The 21,095-nt window shown below is 32.4% G+C and overlaps 1 protein-coding gene across 6 annotated transcripts in view; it reads left to right on the forward strand.

The window, feature by feature from the left end:
* Positions 1–1,131: 1,131 nt before the first annotated feature.
* Positions 1,132–21,095, forward strand: part of LOC106056919 (centrosomal protein of 128 kDa-like) — a 107,272-nt gene continuing 87,308 nt past the window's right edge. For 4 of the 6 annotated variants that reach the window (XM_056023745.1, XM_056023744.1, XM_056023746.1 and 1 more), the window contains exons 1-24: positions 1,171–1,336; positions 3,936–4,131; positions 4,412–4,498; positions 4,649–4,729; positions 5,040–5,212; positions 5,638–5,710; positions 5,848–6,054; positions 6,446–6,638; positions 7,291–7,445; positions 7,535–7,800; positions 8,932–9,106; positions 9,366–9,485; positions 9,651–9,782; positions 10,098–10,172; positions 11,118–11,264; positions 12,169–12,255; positions 12,721–12,818; positions 13,116–13,182; positions 13,828–13,856; positions 14,010–14,079; positions 14,848–14,925; positions 15,412–15,483; positions 15,750–15,921; positions 16,352–16,401. In XM_056023745.1, the coding sequence (XP_055879720.1) occupies positions 4,018–4,131; positions 4,412–4,498; positions 4,649–4,729; positions 5,040–5,212; positions 5,638–5,710; positions 5,848–6,054; positions 6,446–6,638; positions 7,291–7,445; positions 7,535–7,800; positions 8,932–9,106; positions 9,366–9,485; positions 9,651–9,782; positions 10,098–10,172; positions 11,118–11,264; positions 12,169–12,255; positions 12,721–12,818; positions 13,116–13,182; positions 13,828–13,856; positions 14,010–14,079; positions 14,848–14,925; positions 15,412–15,483; positions 15,750–15,921; positions 16,352–16,401 (2,721 nt within the window). In that variant the 5' untranslated portion in view covers positions 1,171–1,336; positions 3,936–4,017. Of the gene's footprint in view, positions 1,337–1,356; positions 1,381–3,935; positions 4,132–4,411; positions 4,499–4,648; positions 4,730–5,039; positions 5,213–5,637; positions 5,711–5,847; positions 6,055–6,445; positions 6,639–7,290; positions 7,446–7,534; positions 7,801–8,931; positions 9,107–9,365; positions 9,486–9,650; positions 9,783–10,097; positions 10,173–11,117; positions 11,265–12,168; positions 12,256–12,720; positions 12,819–13,115; positions 13,183–13,827; positions 13,857–14,009; positions 14,080–14,847; positions 14,926–15,411; positions 15,484–15,749; positions 15,922–16,351; positions 16,402–21,095 lie in introns of those variants that run through there. The other 2 variants (XM_056023742.1, XM_056023743.1) reach the window with 2 other exon arrangements.

The raw sequence follows: 21,095 nt of genomic DNA on the forward strand, positions 1-21,095 counted from the left end.
AATATAGATCCGCTCGAGACTTAATAACATTTCTCAACAAAATTTAACTCACTACTATAACACATCCTTTCATTCTCACATTCTGGAGTCGTCTGTCCTAAGACCAAGTGACGACAATGCCACTTAAAATTATATGTTGCATCATTCAGAACCAATCGCTAACCTCTTCCCACCGTCACCATATATAAACAAACACACAAACAATTAAACTCCGTAAGGGTGTCCCTATATGAATTTCGACTTGAACAGAAAGGAAAACCAAGTCAAGGCCTACTGTATACTGGGGTTGATTAACAGAATCAGTGAGAATCTTGCGGAATGACAACTATTGACAACACTACGAGAGTCGACAGGAATCGTGCTGATGTCAGTTTCTGAGAAGGCAGCTGGATTCGCGCTTAAGTAAAATCACTACCCCTTTAACACAGGAGTTTGCTAGACAGTCAATATGAAAAATTATCAAGAAGAAAACGTCGGAAAATGGTTACTTTAAAGTTATTAGTTAGATTTAGAAAGATTTTAAAATAAAAGATTGACACTGATCGAATTTTTTATGAAAGCGGGACATTAGCCGTCCCGCCCGGAATTTTATGAAAAGCGTGACAGACGGCCCGAAGCGGCGCTGTCACGACTAAGTCAGTACGTCTTGTCACCTTAACTAAGTTAAGGATGGTTGCCTGATCGTGTGGTTTGCGCGCTGGACTGTCGTTCGGACTTACCGATGGTCCCGGGTTCAAACTCTGCCCGTTCCCATCCCCAGACGTAAGCGTCTAAAGGAACATCCGAAACATGTAAAACAACTGTGCGTACCAAACTACAAGGCTGCCATATTTTCTTTTGTTTAGTCTTCGTGCATCAAAGACACCACGGCAAAAATAATAGTTAATTCATGTTAAGACATTTTGTTTGTAAAATGTTTTACATGTTTCGGATGTCCCTTCAGAGTTGAAGATAGTTTACTTCCTAGTCCAAACCTCCCGCAGGACGACGGGGGATGGGAGCGGGCAGGATTTGAACCCTCGACAAATCCGAACGACAGTCCAGCGCGCAAACCTCACGACCAGGCAGCCATTCCCGTTCGAGGAGTTATATTTTGAAGCCTTTATATTCTCCCTATATTTCCATTTTACTTGGCTAAAAGAATGTCACAATGTGGTGTACTGAAAGCTAAAAATCATAACCGGCGCAAAATGCAACAAGCTCAGACACATCTAACTCTCTAGATTAGATTTGGAAGCAAACTTTCGATCTAATCTAGATCTAGATCTACTACGTACCTGATTAGATTGGGTATATTTATATATTAAAAGATTTTACAGAAATAATATTTTTTATGGTAACGTGTTACGTTTAATTTATTCACCATAGGCATAGATCTAGGTATTGTGTTCCAAATTCATAATTGTTAGAATTAAAAAAAAAATGTAGCGTTGCCAAGATAAACATTCACATCGAAAATCATTTGTCACCAATTTGTGAATTTTGTGTAATAATGGAGATCTATCTAGGTCTACATCTAGACTCTAGACTATGATTGTTATATCTATTATATATCCTCATTCTTTATAGATCTAGATATATCTAAATCTACAAGTGATTTACAAATCTCTTCTAGATCTAGCCTAGATGAGATCTTGTTTAAATACTAGATCTAGACTCTATCTATACACTATACTCTTAGTTACTCTATATTTATTATATTATTATTATGATTATATATTATATATAATATACAGATTTCTAGGTAGTAGGTCTAATTAACACTCATCTAGTCTATTGAAGTAACACTAATGACTAATTTCAGTACCACATGCTAGACTATAACTATAATATAGAGATTGTAGTCACTTCTGTAGTAGGGCAGATTCTAAGTAATCTAAGAGACTAGGGCACTCTACGCCTAGGTTAGCTTTTACTGTTAGTGTTATCAGTGTTAGTTGCATGAGCTGATGAGCAGTTTTGAGCATTAGAGATGAGAGTAAATCATAATCATTATATATTAATAATAATAATATCTAGTCTATCTGACTATCATATTCTATCTCTTCTAGACTAGTCTAAGTCTAGATCGGGTAGATCTATGTCTATTGATAGACACCTAGTTTATAATATTAGTTATTTAGCGACGCACCATAGAAGATGTATATTGAACGGGACTAGTGATGTTTGGGATATTTTGGGTTAGAGACTGGAAAATCAGTTAGCGATAGAATTCTCTAGGGTAAAGACATGTTTATTTGGCAGAGACTTTTACTGTGGCCTTTTCTTGGAATAAATATACTATGAATTTTTCATCAGTGTTGACCACATCAATTTACTCGTTAAATCGATCGTCTTGTTTATTCTGTATTGTTGATCAACTACATTGAATACACCCGAACAATAAAACTCAAACGCTTGCAGAGTAATTGATTTAAATTCAACAGTCATCTATAGTTGACCTCAAGACAGCCTGAACAAGTACATCACACTATACATTAAACTAATCTAGAACTAGTATGACTAGCTCCTTGCCTTACTTAGTTATGAGTTACTGACTTGATAAAAAGAAAATCAATATTAGTTATAATAATATTAGTAATAATAATTATACTTGCTCTTTTTTTTATTTAATTTCCACTATACTTAATGTTTAGGTTTTCAAATTAAATTTTATAAAGAGTCTAGGTTAAATCTACTCATATAAATTTATAGGCCTACCAAACAAAATTATTGTCTAGAAGCCAAAACTCTTGAGAACAGAATAATGTAGGCCTGTAATCTTTTTATCACAACTGTCATAGATTATTCTGGCAATAAAACTGTTTAACTTTTTAAGCAGAACTTCAGACTTGGTCTTTTTTTTAGGTTGTTATGAAATTTTATTTCAAATGTTGTAATATTGAAAATTGTGTTTATTGAATTAAATATTAATAATAATAATAATAATCTTTATTATCCGTATGGAAATTTGTCTTACAATTTGTGCATTACACCAAACAAAAAACATTATAACTATAAGAAACCAAAGTGTACATTCACACCAGACTCACTCATTATTTACATGTGACAAAGTTTATACCAGATTGTTCTTATTTAATGATTTGATTGCCAGGGGAACAAAAGAGTGTTTGTGTCTGTTTGTCTTTGCTATCGGTGTCTTGTATCTCTTCTGTGATGGTAAAATCACAAAATCCGACACAATATTCATCACTCACTAAGATCAGAAGTGCTCCTCCCCTTTTTTTTTTATAAGACTATGTATCTTTATATAATTAGAGACTGACCAGTCCTTTTTTTCTCCATTTTAACTAGTTTTCTTATAGCAAATTTTTTTTTTCGGTGTTTACTCCCTCAACACAGTATTTTGATGAAGAGATTATGTCTCACATAATCATCCCAGTTCTGGTTGGTCATTTCTCACATAATCATCCCATTTCTGGTTGGCTGCTTCAAAGTTTTATAGAGGTGTTTTTTTTTCGTTTTCTTTTCCTTTTTTAGCCTTCCATGTCCTAGATTGTGTAGCGTAGTCTGTCATCCTCAATATTTAGTGTCCAGCTTTCACAACCATACACAAGTAAGGAAGTAAGGGCTCACCTTATCTTGTCAATCAGAGATGAGCAGCATTTTTGTGTGTGCTTAATTGTACATGCTAGCTGTTGTAAGAATCTAGCCATTTATGACTTTTTATTTCTTTTGATATGATAATTCTTCTTCTATTATCTTCAGTATTTAAATTCATATTTTATGTCTCCTCTTTTGTTGTCTCTGCTGCCCATTTGGGTATCATCCTACCATGCTTTGCCCAAATAGCCATTCTGCTCTGGATAGATAAATAGATAGATATATAGAAGGACATAGATATATTTATTGTCGAAGGTGAAGGTTTGTATTCCTTTTGTATGTCAATCTTCATGCATTGCCTACTCTAGTATAATTTGATTTGTAAATTTCAGCATTGACTGTGAGTTTTGTGTACTAAGAATGGTTACTTCATTAAAACACTCTAAGCTTTGATCTGTGGGCATTTAACTGCAAATGGCTAGGTATATCTCCAGTGAAAGTGATGATTACTACCCTCCACCTCCAAGAACTAGGCAACATTCACAAAAAAATGATGACAGACTCTATCGTTTGACTGCAAATTTACAGGTCAGCTTGTTTCCTTAGATTTAAGTTGTGTGTAAAAGTACTTGTCAAATTTTGTAAGAAGCAGTCTTTTTTTTTCAAGTTCACCTAAAAATGTAATTTCATCCTTGAATGTTCTCCTATATAAGTATTGTTTGTACAATTTCAATACATTTTTAAAAGTCATTTTTACTTTTAAAATGTTCAATTTTTTTTTCCTTACAAATTTATAAAGAGCTTTTGAAAAGTAAAAGACTTATTACATTTTAAAAATAAAACACTTTGAACTCATTTTTTTTTTCAGGATACAACCAAAAATTTGAAGTCTTTGGATCGTATGATTGATGAGTACACATCAATAGGACAGAGTCATCGATCAACAATTGATAGGGTGGGTAACTGTATTACTGTACATTAGATTGACATTATTTCCTGCCAGTTGGGTTCACCCATTGGACAATGCAATATTATTATTGTTTAATTGAAATCAACATTTTAATGTTTGTTTAATTTAAAAACTAAGGATTATTGTTTCTTTTAGCTTCAAGGTGATTTAGACCAAACTCAAGATGATTTACATTATGAAAGAGCTCGGTCAGCTGCCTTGGAAAGAGATTATGGAGTAATAATGAAATTCTTATTTTGACACATTGAAAGATTAGTTTTAAACTATAGCTGTTAATGTTTTTTTTTTAAGTCTAAAAATTTCAGCAATAAAGTTTCTTAAAACTTAAAAAAAAATATTTGCAAATTGTTTAGTCTAGTTAGCTCTATCTATTAGCACCTTTAAACCTTGCTTTGTACATAGATAATAAAATTATTTATATGATTACATTATAAAATATTTCACCTCATTCTCTATAAATTTATATGAAACAAATGTGATATCCCAGCCCCACAATATTAAAAAGTTTTTTTTACATTTATTGTAGAGTGATTCTGAAAGTTCTCCACGTGGTGGATATCGTAGCAGAAGATCAGCTGTAAGGTTTGCAGATGACATGAACAAAGAACTCCATGGTATACATCAATCTGTTCGAGACCTATCTTCAGAACAATTAAAACTGGAAGAAAGTTTTAACAGAGAAATAGATCGTAGAGACAGGTTATAAGATGCTTTTTTTTTTTCAAGGAGTTATAAAATTATTCTCAATTTGAACTGTTATAAAATTAGAACAATTATTCAAGTTATCAATTAGGTGATATATTATTAGTTTGAACTGTTATAAAATTAGGACACCAATAATTCACGTTATCATTTAGTGAATATTGATTAAGCTTATTCAATCAGACTAAGAATTATTAATACATCTAATTGTTTGATTTTTTATTGAGACATTGAGAAAGTAGTTATATTTAATAAATGTGTAACAATGAAAAAAAATCTAGCCTTAAGATACAAAGATACAGTATCTCATCAGTACAAAATATTTATCAAATCTTTGAACTTAAAAAATCTATATTATATTAACTCATTCTAATCACATAAGCAGATTCTTTACATTGTCATATAATTTTTATATTATATAGGCATGATAATGAGACGAGACGTTCACTTGAAGATATAAAAGTTTCTCTGAAAGGAGTGACTGCCCTTGATCCTGTAAGTTCTATTTAAAAAAAACAAAAACAGATTTATATGTTTTATATTGTTAACTAAAAACAAAAACAAAAAAAATTCATACTCTGGCCCTAAAAATGCTGTAGTAAAAAAAGATGCATTATTTTATTTATGTTCAGCTTTCTGCTCGGGTGGAGAAGCGTCTGCAAGCGATTCAGTCAGAAATAAGAGCTGAGCGTCAACTGTTAGACAGAGACCATCACAGAGATGACTACAGTGCCTTATCCAATGAACTCAAAAATGCTATTCAGTCAACACAGGCTGCAAATAATTTAGATGAGAAATTAAGAAGCCAATTCTTGCAATCTGAGTCTCTTAGGCATAAGGTGGAGTTCTGTTTTCTTTTTGTTTAGAAATTCTTAAATATGCACTAATTGTACTTTGAACAAGTAGCCAAACTATTAGACTTTTGTCATAGAGCTAATTCAAATTCTATTGAAATCTGGGTTTTTATTCAGTGTAATTCCATAAATCAGAGCCTCCATCCCTCTCACTTTCAGGAGTTCCTGATAAGCAGTTATTTTTTTGTGTGCTGACTATATAAAACCATTTGTCATAGCAATAGCTTGAAGCTCATTACTCGGTACACTGTTAAATCTCAAATAAATCAGTTTAAAAAAAAAAAAACTCTTGCAGTTTGAGCTTTACATTTCTGTTATTATCAAAAGATAATTTTAATACCTAATTTGACAACTCATGACATGCTAACTTTCAAAGGTGGAGAATGAACTAGACAGTGTCAAACGAAGACTAGACCAGACAGAGGGAAGTCGAACAGCTCTTCAGTCCCAGGTTGAACAGTTAAGGTTACAGCTGTCTAAAGCTGATCAGGAGAGACATCGAATGAGACTAGACCTTGATGAATCTAGAATAGAGTCTGAGGTCAAAGAGCAAAGAAGACGAAGGGCGGGTAAGTATAATTTTCTACATATCTTATTATTTACAAATTATTCGAAAAAAAAAGAGGCTCAATTATTTTGCTGTCATGAATCAGTTAAGAAACCTTTGGAATATTTCCAAAAATATTTTTAAGCTTTTAGATCAATAGAAAGGTTGCATGCACAGTAACCAGCTGCTTCAAATCTTCCCATAGAAGCCCATAAGAGCAACATATATCCTCAAAATCTGATATGAAAATTTATATTACTTATCTAGGCTATATTATCAATGCTGTTAACAAAGCCTATCATTTAAGGTTTTTGTATTTCTTTATTTTAAATGTTAGTTATTCCAGGTTAAAATTAACTAAGTTCTACTAATTAATATCCTGCTGTATTTATTAAACTCCTTTACCTTTACCTATCCCTTAGTCTGTTGGACCATTGGGGCACCAAGCAAGATTTGTCTTTCTCCATTCTTCCCTGTCTTTTGCCTTGTTTAAAACCTTTATCATTGGTAGGCCCATCCATTCTTTTATGTTGTCCTCCCATCACTTTCTCTGTCTGCCTCTTCTACTTTTTCCTGGTACTCAGTATTACATAATACTAATATACAAACTTTTGTACGGTATATTTTAAATTTCACAATATCAGTCAAAAATTCATTTAAAATTTTCTTATCAGTTGAGGAAGAAAAATCAAATAATTTGGAAAGAGAACTACGAGATTTGAAAACTCACTTGGCCAGATCAGTTGGTGCAGTCACAGAGCTGGAAGATTTAAGGAGGAGACTGGATAAAAGTGAGAGGCAGTGCGCCCAGTTGTCAGATCATATTGAGGTAATAATCATTCATCTTATCCACAGCTCGCTATAATGTATCAAATTGGTATAAGGCAGGATAGTTTTTAATTTTATAATTGTTTCCAGACATTGGCTAAAGATCTGGACAACAGAGAACGTCAAAGTGCCAAAGTTATCACACAGTTGAAAGATGTCTCTGATAAATATGAAGATGCTGACAGGCAGAGAAACTATCTCCTTCAACAGGTGGAGGAACTTCAACAGAAGCTGGCAGTCACCACCAAAGAACTGGAGAAAACCAAACATGAACAAAGAAACACTGAGCTGTGCCTTCAAGATAGTGAGAAGAAAAAAGATGAGTTCAAAGGTCGTGCTCAAGAGACAGTGCGACAGTAAGTTTTAAAATTTAAAAATTACTGTATTAATTGTTTCCTCCTTTTTTATCCTATTACAATTATGTGCAGTGTGCACTTAGTAATAATAGCCTCTAGCTTTTACTCAGTACTTACATAGTAATATTAGCCTCTAGATTTTACTCACTACTTACATAGTAATATTAGCCTCTAGATTTTACTCACTACTTACATATTTATATTAGCCTCTAGCTTTTACTCACTACTTACATAGTAATATTAGTCTCTAGCTTTTACTCACTACTTACATATTTATATTAGTCTCTAGCTTTTACTCATTACTTACATATTAATATTAGTCTCTAGCTTTTACTCACTACTTACATATTTATATTAGTCTCTAGCTTTTGCTCACTACTTACATAGTAATATTAGCCTCTAGCTTTTACTCACTACGTACATATTGATATTAGCTTTTTCTCACTACTTATGTCTGGTATTTAATTCATGATTATATATTATAGTTCATCGTTCCTGGTTTGATGAGGACCACTTTTGTCATTCAGGAGGGTTTTGTGCTTCCTCATGTGGTTTGTGAGGCCTATGTGAACCCAGAATGTTTGACTACCATACTGATCAGGTTAATTCAAGCTGGAACTTGTGTCATTGACCTTGTTTTTTTCTCTGATGGTTTTCTTCTGCCAATGCTGTTCTCTTGTCCTCTGCATTTTGTGCACCAGTTTTCACAGTGTGAGGCCATGAAGCACTATCATGTGCTTCTGTCTCACAGGTTTTGTTTCAGCACTAAGCTTTACATTTGTCATTAATATATGTTTATATAGTTTAAATGTGAATGCACCAAAGCTACATCATGTTAAAGTATTTATAATGTTCTGTTGGAGAGACATTCTGACAGATATTTGTCTTATCAAAAACATTTCAGTGTAAGCCTAATGAATGTGTTTGGGAATTTCCCTCTGACATTATATTGTTTTTTATTCCTTTTTTTTTAAATTTTAGGTTTACTTACATTTTCAAAAAAACATTTCTTATTTAAGGCTATATTACTTTTTTTCAACTGACGACTTTCTTTATTTGAAAACAGTACACTAACTTTGAAATTGTTTTGAAAGATTTTTTGTAAAGTGGTTTTCAAAATTCTCTTGACAGATGGAAAGCCAAAGTCAAATCTCTTGAAAAAGCTCTTGATCGTCAGAAACATGGCACGAGTGAGATGCTAAATCGTCATGAGCAGCTGATCAAAGAGTTAGAAGGTTTTAAACAGCATGGAAATTATCATCAGCTACAGATTGAGAGCATTAGAAGAGAGTTGGCTGATGCCTTGGTATATATTTATATATTTTTCTCTTTAAATTTTTCATTCTATTGTTTATTCTTTTTGGGGTAATAATCGTTTCTTTTAAGTGTAATGTGTATGGTTGTTAATGAAATTTTTAGAAGAATTATGTCTGAAAATGACGTTTAAACATGTTTTGTGAAATTTATACCATAAACCATTAATTCATTGCATCATTAAATAGGAATAATTCTTTACATCTGCTACTATGAAGCATGAATTCAATATTTTGTTGTTAAATCAACAGGCAGTTAGAGCAGCTCAAGATGAACAGCTGAGATTGAAGGACATTGAAATTAATGAGCTGAAATCTTTGAGAATGGATCTGGACAGAGAGTATAGAGACTCAAGGTCAATAGCAGACAAGGTCAGGGTCTTTTTTTTTCTGGTTTTAAAAATGCTTCTTTGATCAAACACTGTGTTATCTTTTTGATTTTATGTTGACTGTGAGTTATTTTTTGTAAAGATGACTTCTTTTGGTATTTAAGAATTGTTAAATGCCTTTGGGCATCTTTAATTTTTTTCAAATCAGATGGAAGGTGAACTTCATAGCCTAAGATCTAGAGTTGCCTGTTTGTCTGAAGACAAACATCACTTGGAAGACAAACTGTCAGCAGTGGAATCAGCTCACCTGTTAGCACAGGATCAGTCACGTTCTCTACAGGTAAATGTTATTCAAGTTCAAAAATGAATTTTATTGGGTTTTTGTTGTTGTTGTTGTATTTTTAATTTCTTTTTAAAAAAATGTAAACATGTCTGAAATAAAACTTCTAAAGAGTTTTAGTATCAACATATAAACATTTTTTAAATTAAAGCATAAGCCTATTTAAATGGAGCTTTGTAGGCCTATGTCACATCCTAAAAGTATTTTCAAAAATTGTAATCATAATTGTTACTCTGTATATCTAGTATATTTATCAAAGTTTTGTACAAAATAGATTTGTTAGATAAATGTTACTCCAACTTTCTCCCTCGACAGGATGAACTGAAAGAGTTGAGTAATATTAAAGCAGCTACTGCTACACAACTGGCAGAGGCACTTGCAAAAAATCATGTAAGTTTGATTTGACCTGCAAATTGTCTTCAATTAACTTTTTATCTTCCTCATCTGCAAGAAACATCAATCTAAGAAAGATTACACAAATATAAGTACACAGATTACTGGTATTAAAATTTTAAGTACTTTTCCCCCATTCTTAAAAATAAAATATTATTTTTTAGTAACTATATAAAATAGCTATGAATAGGTTGGCCAAAATTTGCTGAACATTCATTATGCTCAGGTTGAAAACATTTTATAAGTTGTATTTATGCCCATATTTAAAAAAAAATAATTTTCTATGGATGTATGTGGTGCATTAGTTTCACTAATCTAGATTTAGAGTTCACATAATGGACACAGACTTACTCCAAGAAATTCATTAAACTAGTCTATCTCTTATCTTATAGATTGCAGATGTTTCTTCAAAATAGAAGATCCTTGCATCCTACATACACCCATGTGTTAATCCAGTCTTGCATGTTAACTAGAGAATTAAACTCTGCTTAGTCATTGGTTTTCCTGTGTCTTATTCAGGCAATCTTTCCCATGTTCTAATAGCACTAGGAAAGAAAGAGCACATGTGTGACTAAGTCTTAGTATATGAAATAAGAAATACTAGTCTGAATGTAGTACTTTAAGTGCGTATTTAAAATTGTGTAAATATATGTTAGTATCTTTTAATTAATATAGCTTCTATAAGTTTCATCTGCTATGAAGAATCAAACTTATTTTGTATTCTATTGTATTATCCAACATTTAATCAACACCTAATGCTCACTACCACTAGGTAGAGGAAATGTTGAAGATTATTCAAAATAGTAGCTACACATTTGCTCCTTTTGTGTTCTTGAAAAACTGATTTTAGTTGAGCCGTTGGATTGAATAGACCTCACGTTAAGTTTATAAACTGTGTAAGACAAAACTTAAGATCAAATTGTATGTTTTTGTTTGCTGCAGGACCTGATGCAGGCTGTTGTTGAGCTTCAGCATAGAGAGAGAGGGGCCAGGGAAGAAGTGGAGCTGTACAAAAAGCAGCTTCACCAGGAAAGGAATGGACTCAGCAAAGATTATGAAACATTAAAACAGGAGCTCAATGAAGCCAAAGTAAGTCATAAAGCAAGGAAAATTGAACTTATATATTGCTGTCATTTCACTCAATGAAAGCTAATATAAATTAGATACAGATTCTAAACTTTTTCACCAGACATTTCATTATATATTTATTTTAGTTTCACCTTCACGTAGAATTAAAATATCTACAGAAAGCAAACTATAATCTTTCATATTTAGAATAGAACACAACTCTAAATTTCCATCTAACTATTGTAAACCTCATATGCCTACCCCAGTGCAGACACTGCTTTCATTTTTTATGACACTAATTATTACACTTATCCTTTTAGAATGTCCCAACTTATTCCAGTTTATACAGACCCTATTAATCAACAAACTAATGTAGCTATCACCTTTTATAGCGGGGCTAAATAGCTGAGAATAACCATGCTACTTTTTCACAGCCCTCAACTCAGCATAAAAAAACTGATTAGAAGAAGTTTTATAATAAATCAAGGATTTAGAAGTATACAACATACATATATAAATCACAAAATATTCATGAAATGCATCTTCGCATGGAGTTAGCAAATAATTATGACCCCCCCCCCCCAACCATAGTAAATGATTGTAATAATATTTAAACTTGTTCTTAAATGTAACCCTTAACCTAAATAGTTATCTAATAAACAGCCTAAATGTATATAATTATATCTCTGCTTGATATTTCAAGTTCTTACAAATTCACCTTTTCATTTTTATTTAACAAATAGAACACTTTCTTCAGACTTTGTTCTATTAGTTCCAGATGTTCTTATAAAAAGACAGTTATTATGCCACTGACCAAAATTTCAATATGGATGGCAGAGTTTGATGAGTAGCAGAGTTTGAACTGTGATTAGTGACTATTTCATTAGCTGTGAAACAAAATTTGATTATTTCCATCTTGCTTCAGGTGAGAGAGGCCCATACCATCCAAGAATTAACCAGAAAATTCAGGGCCCATGGTGCAGAGCAGGAAGCTGCTATCCAGGCATTAAAGGTATCTAATTTTAGGTTAATGTGAAAGATAAACTTCTTTTTCCCCTGTCATTTATTTTTAACCAACTATTTCAAATCATTCACTAAATTTTTTAAACTAAAAAAATCAATAGAAATGTTTTTTATTTATTAAATTTTAAGGCTTGTATATTGCATCTGTTTATATTATTTAACATTCAAAATATAGCTGTCTTTTTGTAAACTCTGTGCAGTAATTAGTTTGTTCATTTGGCTAGAAACCTTATTATAAGTTAATTACCCAGATTAGGTTTCAAGAGACGCAAAACAAAAAATTCCTACATGAAGTTTCTATTTGCATGACTGTACTTACATTTCAAATGGCCATATTTTAAAGTAATTTTTTGCAGGTGCTTGCAGTATGGTTCTAAAAAAAAATTGTGTTGAATGTATTTCGTTGTTTTATACAATTTTTATCTTAACATATGTTGTGACTTTTTTTCTACAGATGGAATTATCTGAAGAAAAAAGTAATGCTAAAATTGCTAACAGAAATGCTGACAGATTAAAAGAAGAATTAGATATTTTAGAGAAAAGATTTAAATTGTGAGAATCCTTTGATTTTGTATTACTTATTTTTAAATATATAAATAATATTTTAGTGTTTTTTTTTTTAAAGTGACATGAACATCATGATAATAATAGTCATAAGTATTTTATTCTTCAGCACCCATATATCAATGTTTTTTTTAATGAATAAAAAATAACACAAATTATTTAATTTAATTTTCTAATTTTTGAAAAGAAAAACCACAAACAAAAAGTATGCTATAGAACTTTGAATTTGAAATATTAATGTTTATTTTATTCTTCATACAAATATTTGTTTGTTTCATTGATTAGAGTTGAAGAAGAGAATGTAGGTATGAAAAGAAAGCTGGACTTAGTGAGACAAGAATTTGAAACTCAGGTATGGATACTTGGGCTCTTTTTATTTTTTTTTAATGACAATGGCTAAGAAGATCTAAAATCTGTAGGTTCTAGCTTGCTAAAGGCTGTGAATGATTCTTTAGAGAAAGTTTGCCACCCCCTGGCTCGTACAAGGCAGGAGGATCTAGGTTTAAGTCTTCTTTAACTCAATAATTTAAATGGTTGTGATCATTTTTATCTCATTAATTTAAATGTTGTGGGCATCTATATTTCATAATTATAAATGTGCTACTGTACCTTCAGTTTTAATGAATCCCTGCTAGAGTTTATGATGTTTTTTACCCAGATGATTTTGTTGATGTACACTGATAAAGTTGTTTAGATTTTAAGCAATACAATAGTTCACTAATTAGTGTGTAAGACCATAAGTGTAACTTTAATTCCTGAGTGTGTAAAAGTGATTGTATAAACCAGACAGTATATTATATTAGTTATAGCAGTTCCTTTAATAAGCTTAACATTGAAAGTAAAAAACATTATTTGTTTACCATTGCTGTGGCTTTACTAAACTTCATCTCAACTCTAGAATATTGAGTTATCTTTCTTTAATATTTATTATAATGCATTCTCAAACCTCACACCAACCAACATCTTAATTTGGTTTACTTGTACTTACATTTCACAGACTCACCTGGCTGAGGATGATCTACACAGGTAAGCTATACATAAACTATAAACTATAGATAAACTATACAGAATGCATAAAAAAAATCTTAATAAGTTTTTGTACTGCAATATCACTTTGTTGTTTTTTTTAATGTCCATTTATAAACCTGTTCAGTGATTGCTAATTTTATTTTTCTTCAGAGTGAAAAAGCTTGAAGGCCAGTTAGGGAATGCTCATCTAGACCTGGAGAAACTGGAAAAACAACTCATTGTAGGCATTCAACTCATTATGTAAAATACTGCTAAGGAATGATTTATTAAATATATGATGCTCAAACTTATATTTGGTTATCATGAAAAATGTCAGTATTCCCTGATGTTAAATATTTTAGAGCATCAATTAGCACACATTTACTATAGTCAGAACCTAATTTTTTTTGTATAAAGCTAATATGTTGGTAACACCATGATGAAGTGTGATTAAATCAAAGTAGGATCCTATCGCAATTTTCATTTATGGGTAATTAGTCTTTTTCAATAGACATGTTCAACAAAATAAGTTGTGTAATCAACTGAAACATTGAAGGGAGTGGGCAAGACAGGAAGTCCAAAGATCTATGAAAACAATAATAATAGACTTCACTAAGTGTTACGTCTTCATATTTGATGAGACTCTTTAAACATGAAAACGACAAATCACAGTTTATAAATACTTTAATCTTTATTAACACTGAAAACACTTTCTTGTTCATATTCCTCCATTTTGGTTTTTCTTTCAACACGCAATCGCACCATTTCACATTTACACTAAGATGCGCACGTAACACTAAGCTTTAATTTTTTCTTATAGTTTTATGGGATCCAAATACATGGTCTGTGAAGAAATTAGTTATTTCTATAAACAATAAGTGATCCTAAAAATAATATTGATTTCAATATTAATTATAGTAATTATTGTTATTACATAAACTTTATATTTTTGATATTATCTACTTTAAATGGATTGCATTTTAAAATTAATTCATCTTCACTAAATCAGAATGTCATACAGGAACTTGCTATAGAAATTGATGCTGTGGTGGAAACTGCTTCTGTTGATGCTACCAGTCATTGCCAGGTTGGTCTACTGGCAACATTATTTATCAAATGTTAAGATTTCAAATTACTGTTTGACATTTGCTTTTAAAGTTTCTAAAAATATAAGTTTAAATGTAATTAAGTCTCTTCTTTTTTTTAACACAACAGATGTCAGGTACTCATTAGCACAACTGGTTAAAATAAGTTCTCAATAACCTAATTAAAATTTGAATTCTTTTAATATGAAACTGATATAAAATATATATAAAATATAAGCATGGAAAATGCTTCTTTAGTCTCTAATGTTTATTATCTTTTCATATTAAAGCAAACAAGATACAAATCTCTGTTTACAGAACTGGCCATATAGCCACTTAAGACTAGATTTTACCAAATTATTTTTCCTGTCCTAAATACTTTTTTTTGGTTGTTGATTACTTGAGTTTAATTTGTTGAAAAAAAAAAGAAAAAGTAAGCTTTAGAAGCTCATTATTTCTTTGTTTAACTCTTTCTTTTCCCCCAACAGCCCATCAATGGACTCAAGAATCTGGTTTCCATTGGTACTGGTGTTCCAAGTCATTTAATAACAGAAATGAGGGTAAGTCTAAATAATATGTAAAAGTATACTTAGCAAGTCATTTAAATCTTTAGTAGAGCTATACAGCCCATTAGGTAAACAACAAAATTAACTAATATTTATAATAATACGTTTTTATGGTTCTGAGTAAAAAAAAATATAGAAAAGTTATTGTGTTTAATGCTATTTATATTGTGACAGTATTTTCTTTGTTTAATGCAAGCAATATAGCAAACTAGTGTTAGCTGTATGAATGTTTGATCAACTTGATTAAATATTTCATATAGAACAAGATCAAGTGGCTGAGGTCAGAATTCAGAGAGCGCCTTGTGCGAGAGCGCCGGTTGCGCCAGGAATTCAGGACAGCTCTGTCAGCTTCAGATGCCGATCGCCAGTTTCTTATCCAGGAACTTGTCAGGAAAGATGAGGAGCTAGATGATTTATTTCTGGAAAAACAAGGTAGAGGGTTTTATTTGTTCATTCTTCCATGAATGATTTGTTGTCAGACTTAAGGTCTGACAAAACCTCTTGTTTTCACTCTAGTAATCCACATTTTTCTTTGTTAAACTTTTATCTTATACCCTGGCTATCTGTTTCTAATATGCTGATTGATTTGCTGAACTTCTAACTAGGCAGTCAGACTATTTTATTCTTTGATGGGAAATACATTTGTTGAGTGGAAAAGTTTAAATCTAAAATGTACTTTAAAAATTTAGTTTTAATAATAGACCTAATTCGATTGTAAAAAAATTGCACCTTGAACTATCGATAATAAAATTCAGTTTCAGAAGCTGATAACAATGAGCATGCAGGTGTTTAAAAGACTAAACAATGCAAGATTCATTGTACATTTTTGATAAAGATTATAAAATGTGTTTCTTTTCCTCAGAGATTGCATTAAAAGAAATTCAAAGCATGTGCACTGTAGAGAAACTGGAAGTGAGTATTTTTTAATCTTTTATATACATACAAATCTATCATTGGGACACAACTTTAGGTACATAAGGATACATATGTTCAGCTATAAACTTTCCTTTGTACACTTTGGAATTAAAAGAATAAGTTTACAATTCTGGATCATCTTATAGAAATGAGATCAATGCCTGGATATTTAGTTATGGTCAGAACGATGTTGTCTACACAGTAGTTCTTCCTCTCAAAGTGCTGATACAGTATGATATCATATGCATCACTGACTCTGCCAGGGTGTAGCACTGTGTGTTGCAAGCTGCCTAAGGGTTGCAGGCTCCTGATTTTTTCTCAGGGTTGACTCACAAAGCTGTTCCCATGTTTGGGTATAGTTCAAAGGTAGCAGAGGTTTCAATTGAGTTTTTGTTCTCCTATGTTGGTAACCAACAAAGGCTAACAAGGTCCTACTGCCCATTTTAGTTTGGGTTCTACTTTATTAGCTGTTTGTAATAGGGATAACAGTTCTGCAGAACACAATATCTGAGCCATTAATTGGTCTGGTTGTCAGAGGCTATCTGAGACATGTGCCATTGGAAGCATTTTATTTTTGAGCGCTTATTTCCATTACCACTTCCAGAATTGACAACCTTATGGAACATTTTAAATGTATGGTAGAGTTATCCACCTTTATTTGATCTGTCTTTAATTACAATGTCTTGAGCAATCACTACAAATGTTTGTTAGTAGTGATAACGTGAGTTGCAATGCATTGCCCCCCCCCCCCCCCCCCCCCAGAGTAACATAACAAGAAAATTCTCAAGTTTCAAATTTTACTCCCGTGTTAGGAAAGATTCATGATCTGTGAAAATGCAACAATTTTTAGAACATCACTCAAAATTAAATTAAACAAAATTTCCCTTTTTTTAAAATTTACTTTACCTTTGTGGTTCCTGGAATTAGCTCTAGATGGTCAAAAGGCACAAATAAACTAAATTTCGGCAATTATATAATTTCTTTTGGTTCCAGGTTCATTTTATTTAGTGTTTGAAACATTTTTGACAGTTGCAATAAAAACATTTTAAAAATATTGTGACCATAAAATCACACTTTATATTACATGAACTTTCTGCTAAGAGCAAAGGCAGACTGAAATAAAATGTTTTTATATTTTGAAACTTTTTATTGCTACCTGTTACTTCATTTGAATTTTTTAGTTTTGTTACATAAAAATTCTTCAGACACCCCTCCCCCTTCTAACAAATTTGTATACTCTCTTCCCTTAGTTGTTACATAATATTCGAACGCTCCGTAATGCTTATTTTCAAATAATAATGTTAGGGTATTGAATTTCAAAATGTAAAATATCCGTCTGATTCCATCCAGCTCTTGTCTACCAGCTCTATGGTTCTGTGCTAACTCCCATAAATGTTGATAAACAGACACTGATACGGATTTTTTTGTATAAGAAATGACAAGTTGTGTAAATTACAAGATAATCACTGTAATAAAAAGGTCATTGATTTATGCATGAAGACTAAACTTCAAGTACAAACAAGGCAATAGATTGATAGATTTGAAGATAACATTTTTTATTAGTTTTTTTTTGTTTACATTAACAAATACTTAGATCTACATAAAAGAGATTGGGAGGAGAGAATATGTTCTTGAGTTGACACATCCGTCTGCTAATCTTAAGTGAATTATCTGGGGTGTGACCTGTAACCTCAGGCTAGTCAAGACCATTGTTTGTGTGTGTGAGTGTTTGTACATCTGTCAAATTAGTCTCAATCTACTAGCAGATGAGAAGTAATGCCTACAGGGAGATGGATAGATACAGTGTAATTTTTTTTGTTTGTTTTTTTATTGGGAGGGTTGAGGGTGACATTTTTTTTGTTGATTTCTTGATATCTTTAAGTTTCTTTTTATGTTTTGTCATTTGGTCATCTGTCAGTTTAAAATTACACATGACCTCTTATGATCTTAACCTTTTTCATATAAGATCCAGTTTAAACAATTGAAAATAGTTGGTCACCTAAGGTCCAGTAAAAACAATTGAAAATAGTTGGTCACCTAAGGTCCAGTAAAAACAATTGAAAATAGTTGGTCCCCTAAGGTCCAGTAAAAACAATTGAAAATAGTTGGTCACCTAAGGTCCAGTAGAAACACTTTTTAGATATTTGTTTGTTCTCTTAACTTTTCAGGCAATGATCTTTTGCTCGTTGAATAAAAAAAACAAACTTTAATCACTTGTGTTCAGATATAATCTCACAAAATAAAAAATTGAAGCTATATGTTCACTTCAATCTCACTAATAGTGATGCGATGTTCAATTGTCAGTAGAAGCTGTACCGTTGTAAGAGTTTCACAATTTACAATCATTATTGCTGTAACTAACTTGGTAGAACCAGAAGATCTTGGACTGCAGTTGGTTTTATTTCTTTGGACACCTCTAAATGACGAGCGGGTGGCTCTCTGATATAGTAACTTTTTAACTAGGTTTCACCTGGTGATATACGGAATTGGAAGGAATAACTCGTGTAGGTGTTAAAAGTAAAAGTTTCCCTTTCAGACCTTGCGATCTATAGGGCAGATGATGATGATCTGTTTCTGTGGCCCACGGGTAACGAGGGCTAACGAGGGTGTCATGTGGCCAGCACAACGACCAAACTCCTTTACTTTTCCCCAACTAATGTCAGGTACCCGAAATTAAAAATCTAATTCTTCACCCGGATATCGAACCCGGGACCTCGCTCAGCCACTGCGCCTCCCATGTAAGTGTTACTCTGAACTTTTTGTCTAGTGTGTAAAATTTGTCCACATTTTCTCTTTTACATTTGGCAGTGATATTAAAAACAATCTGTAACAACTGAAACATGCATTATTTAAGTTAGTACCTTCACATCAGTAACAGTTGCTTTGAATCTAACTAATGTTTGCCATCCTTTCACCTTCACGTGCTTCTGGTAGGCCTGTAGCTTATATTTCTGTTGTTTCTATTGGATGACGCCAACACTTCCGGCATTCTTTTCTAACCTATGCCTACGAGTACACTGTTCCCCCATTTCTTTCTACCCTAGAGGCCTAGACCACGAGTGCACTGTAGCCTAATAATAGGCCTAAATGGCATCGATATTTTGGCATCGATGGCTCATTACATCAATGAATGTAGGATTTTCTGATAGGAATTGAACAAACTGTAATAATAAATGGCTCTAAATCAACACCAATAACAGTAAACTCAGGCGTACCTCAAGGAACACTTGTAGGTCCACTACTATTGTTGTTTTTTAATGTATTTTTTAAATGTTTTCCTTGTTTAATTAACAAATCACTCTTTGAAAAAAACTTTTTAAAAAATTGACATTGAGTAAAAAATGAGTTTGAAGGACGCGATGTTTGGACTTTATTTCAAAATGTTTTCAGCCAAGTTTTCAGACTCTCACATTTCAACATTGTCAGGTCATTGTATCTTTTGCTTGTAGTATTTTTTAGACGTACTCACATGTATATATGTGTGTGTGTGTGTGTCTGTGTATCACCTCAACTATCCCTTAGTCTGTTAGACCTTTTGGGGCACCACATAAGATTTTTTGACTGTCTTTCTCCATTCCTTTATGTCTTTGTCTTGTATAGAACCTTTTTCAATGTCCATTCTTTGTTATCTTCCCTTCGCTGTCTGCCTCTTCTTTTTTTCTTGGTACTGTTCCCTGAATAAAGGTCTTTGCAATTTGGCCATATAGTTTTAGTTTGCGTTTTTTATACCCTAGTTAGCAGGTCATCACGTGGGTTTCAATCGCTGCAGTAACTCTGTTTCTAAACTCTTCGTTTGTGATGCGGCCTTTAAATGTGATACCGTGGTGTATATATATATACCTGTTTTTTTAAAATCTTTTCTATCTTTTACTATTGAAAGAAATCACTGAAGTACAGTCGTCTGCTATTGATATAACGTCTTGTGAAGTTCTCCTATTTCTGACAAACTTTATCAACAAAGTACATGTATCACCTTTTCGAGGGGTGTGGAACTACAAACATTTTTATAGGTATTGAAACTCGTGGAAGGATGTGGGCAAAAGTATCAAACAGGAAGTGGAAAGTGCGCAGTAATTCTTTTGAATCTGCACTTGGATTTTGTATTTTTTTTTTTTACTAAGTCCTTTTAATTGTACTGCAGTTTAAATCAGTACAACTGTTTTCATGTCGATCTAAAGGCATGTAAGGCGTTAAAGTCTCATCTTTCAAAGCAATTCTTTAGCATCGCATTGGAATGAAGAAGTATTTACACATTAAACCCTCGGCGAGTCAACAAGTATTTACACATTAAACCCTCGGCGAGTCAACAAGTATTTATACATTAAACCCTCGGCGAGTCAGGAAGTATTTATACATTAAACCCTCGGCGAGTCAAGAAGTATTTACACATTAAACCCTCGGCGAGTCATCAAGTATTTATACATTAAACTCTTGGCGAGTCAAAAAGTATTTACACATTAAACCCTCGGCGAGTCAGGAAGTATTTACACATTAAACCCTCGGCGAGTCATCAAGTATTTATACATTAAACCCTCGGCGAGTCAACAAGTATTTACACATTAAACCCTCGGCGAGTCATCAAGTATTTATACATTAAACTCTTGGCGAGTCAAAAAGTATTTACACATTAAACCCTCGGCGAGTATTGAATTTCTTGACACATTGAGTCATCAGTCATTGCGTCACGCCTT

The sequence above is a fragment of the Biomphalaria glabrata genome, chromosome 3, assembly GCF_947242115.1.
Source record: "Biomphalaria glabrata chromosome 3, xgBioGlab47.1, whole genome shotgun sequence".
NCBI classification, from domain to species: Eukaryota; Metazoa; Mollusca; class Gastropoda; family Planorbidae; genus Biomphalaria; species Biomphalaria glabrata.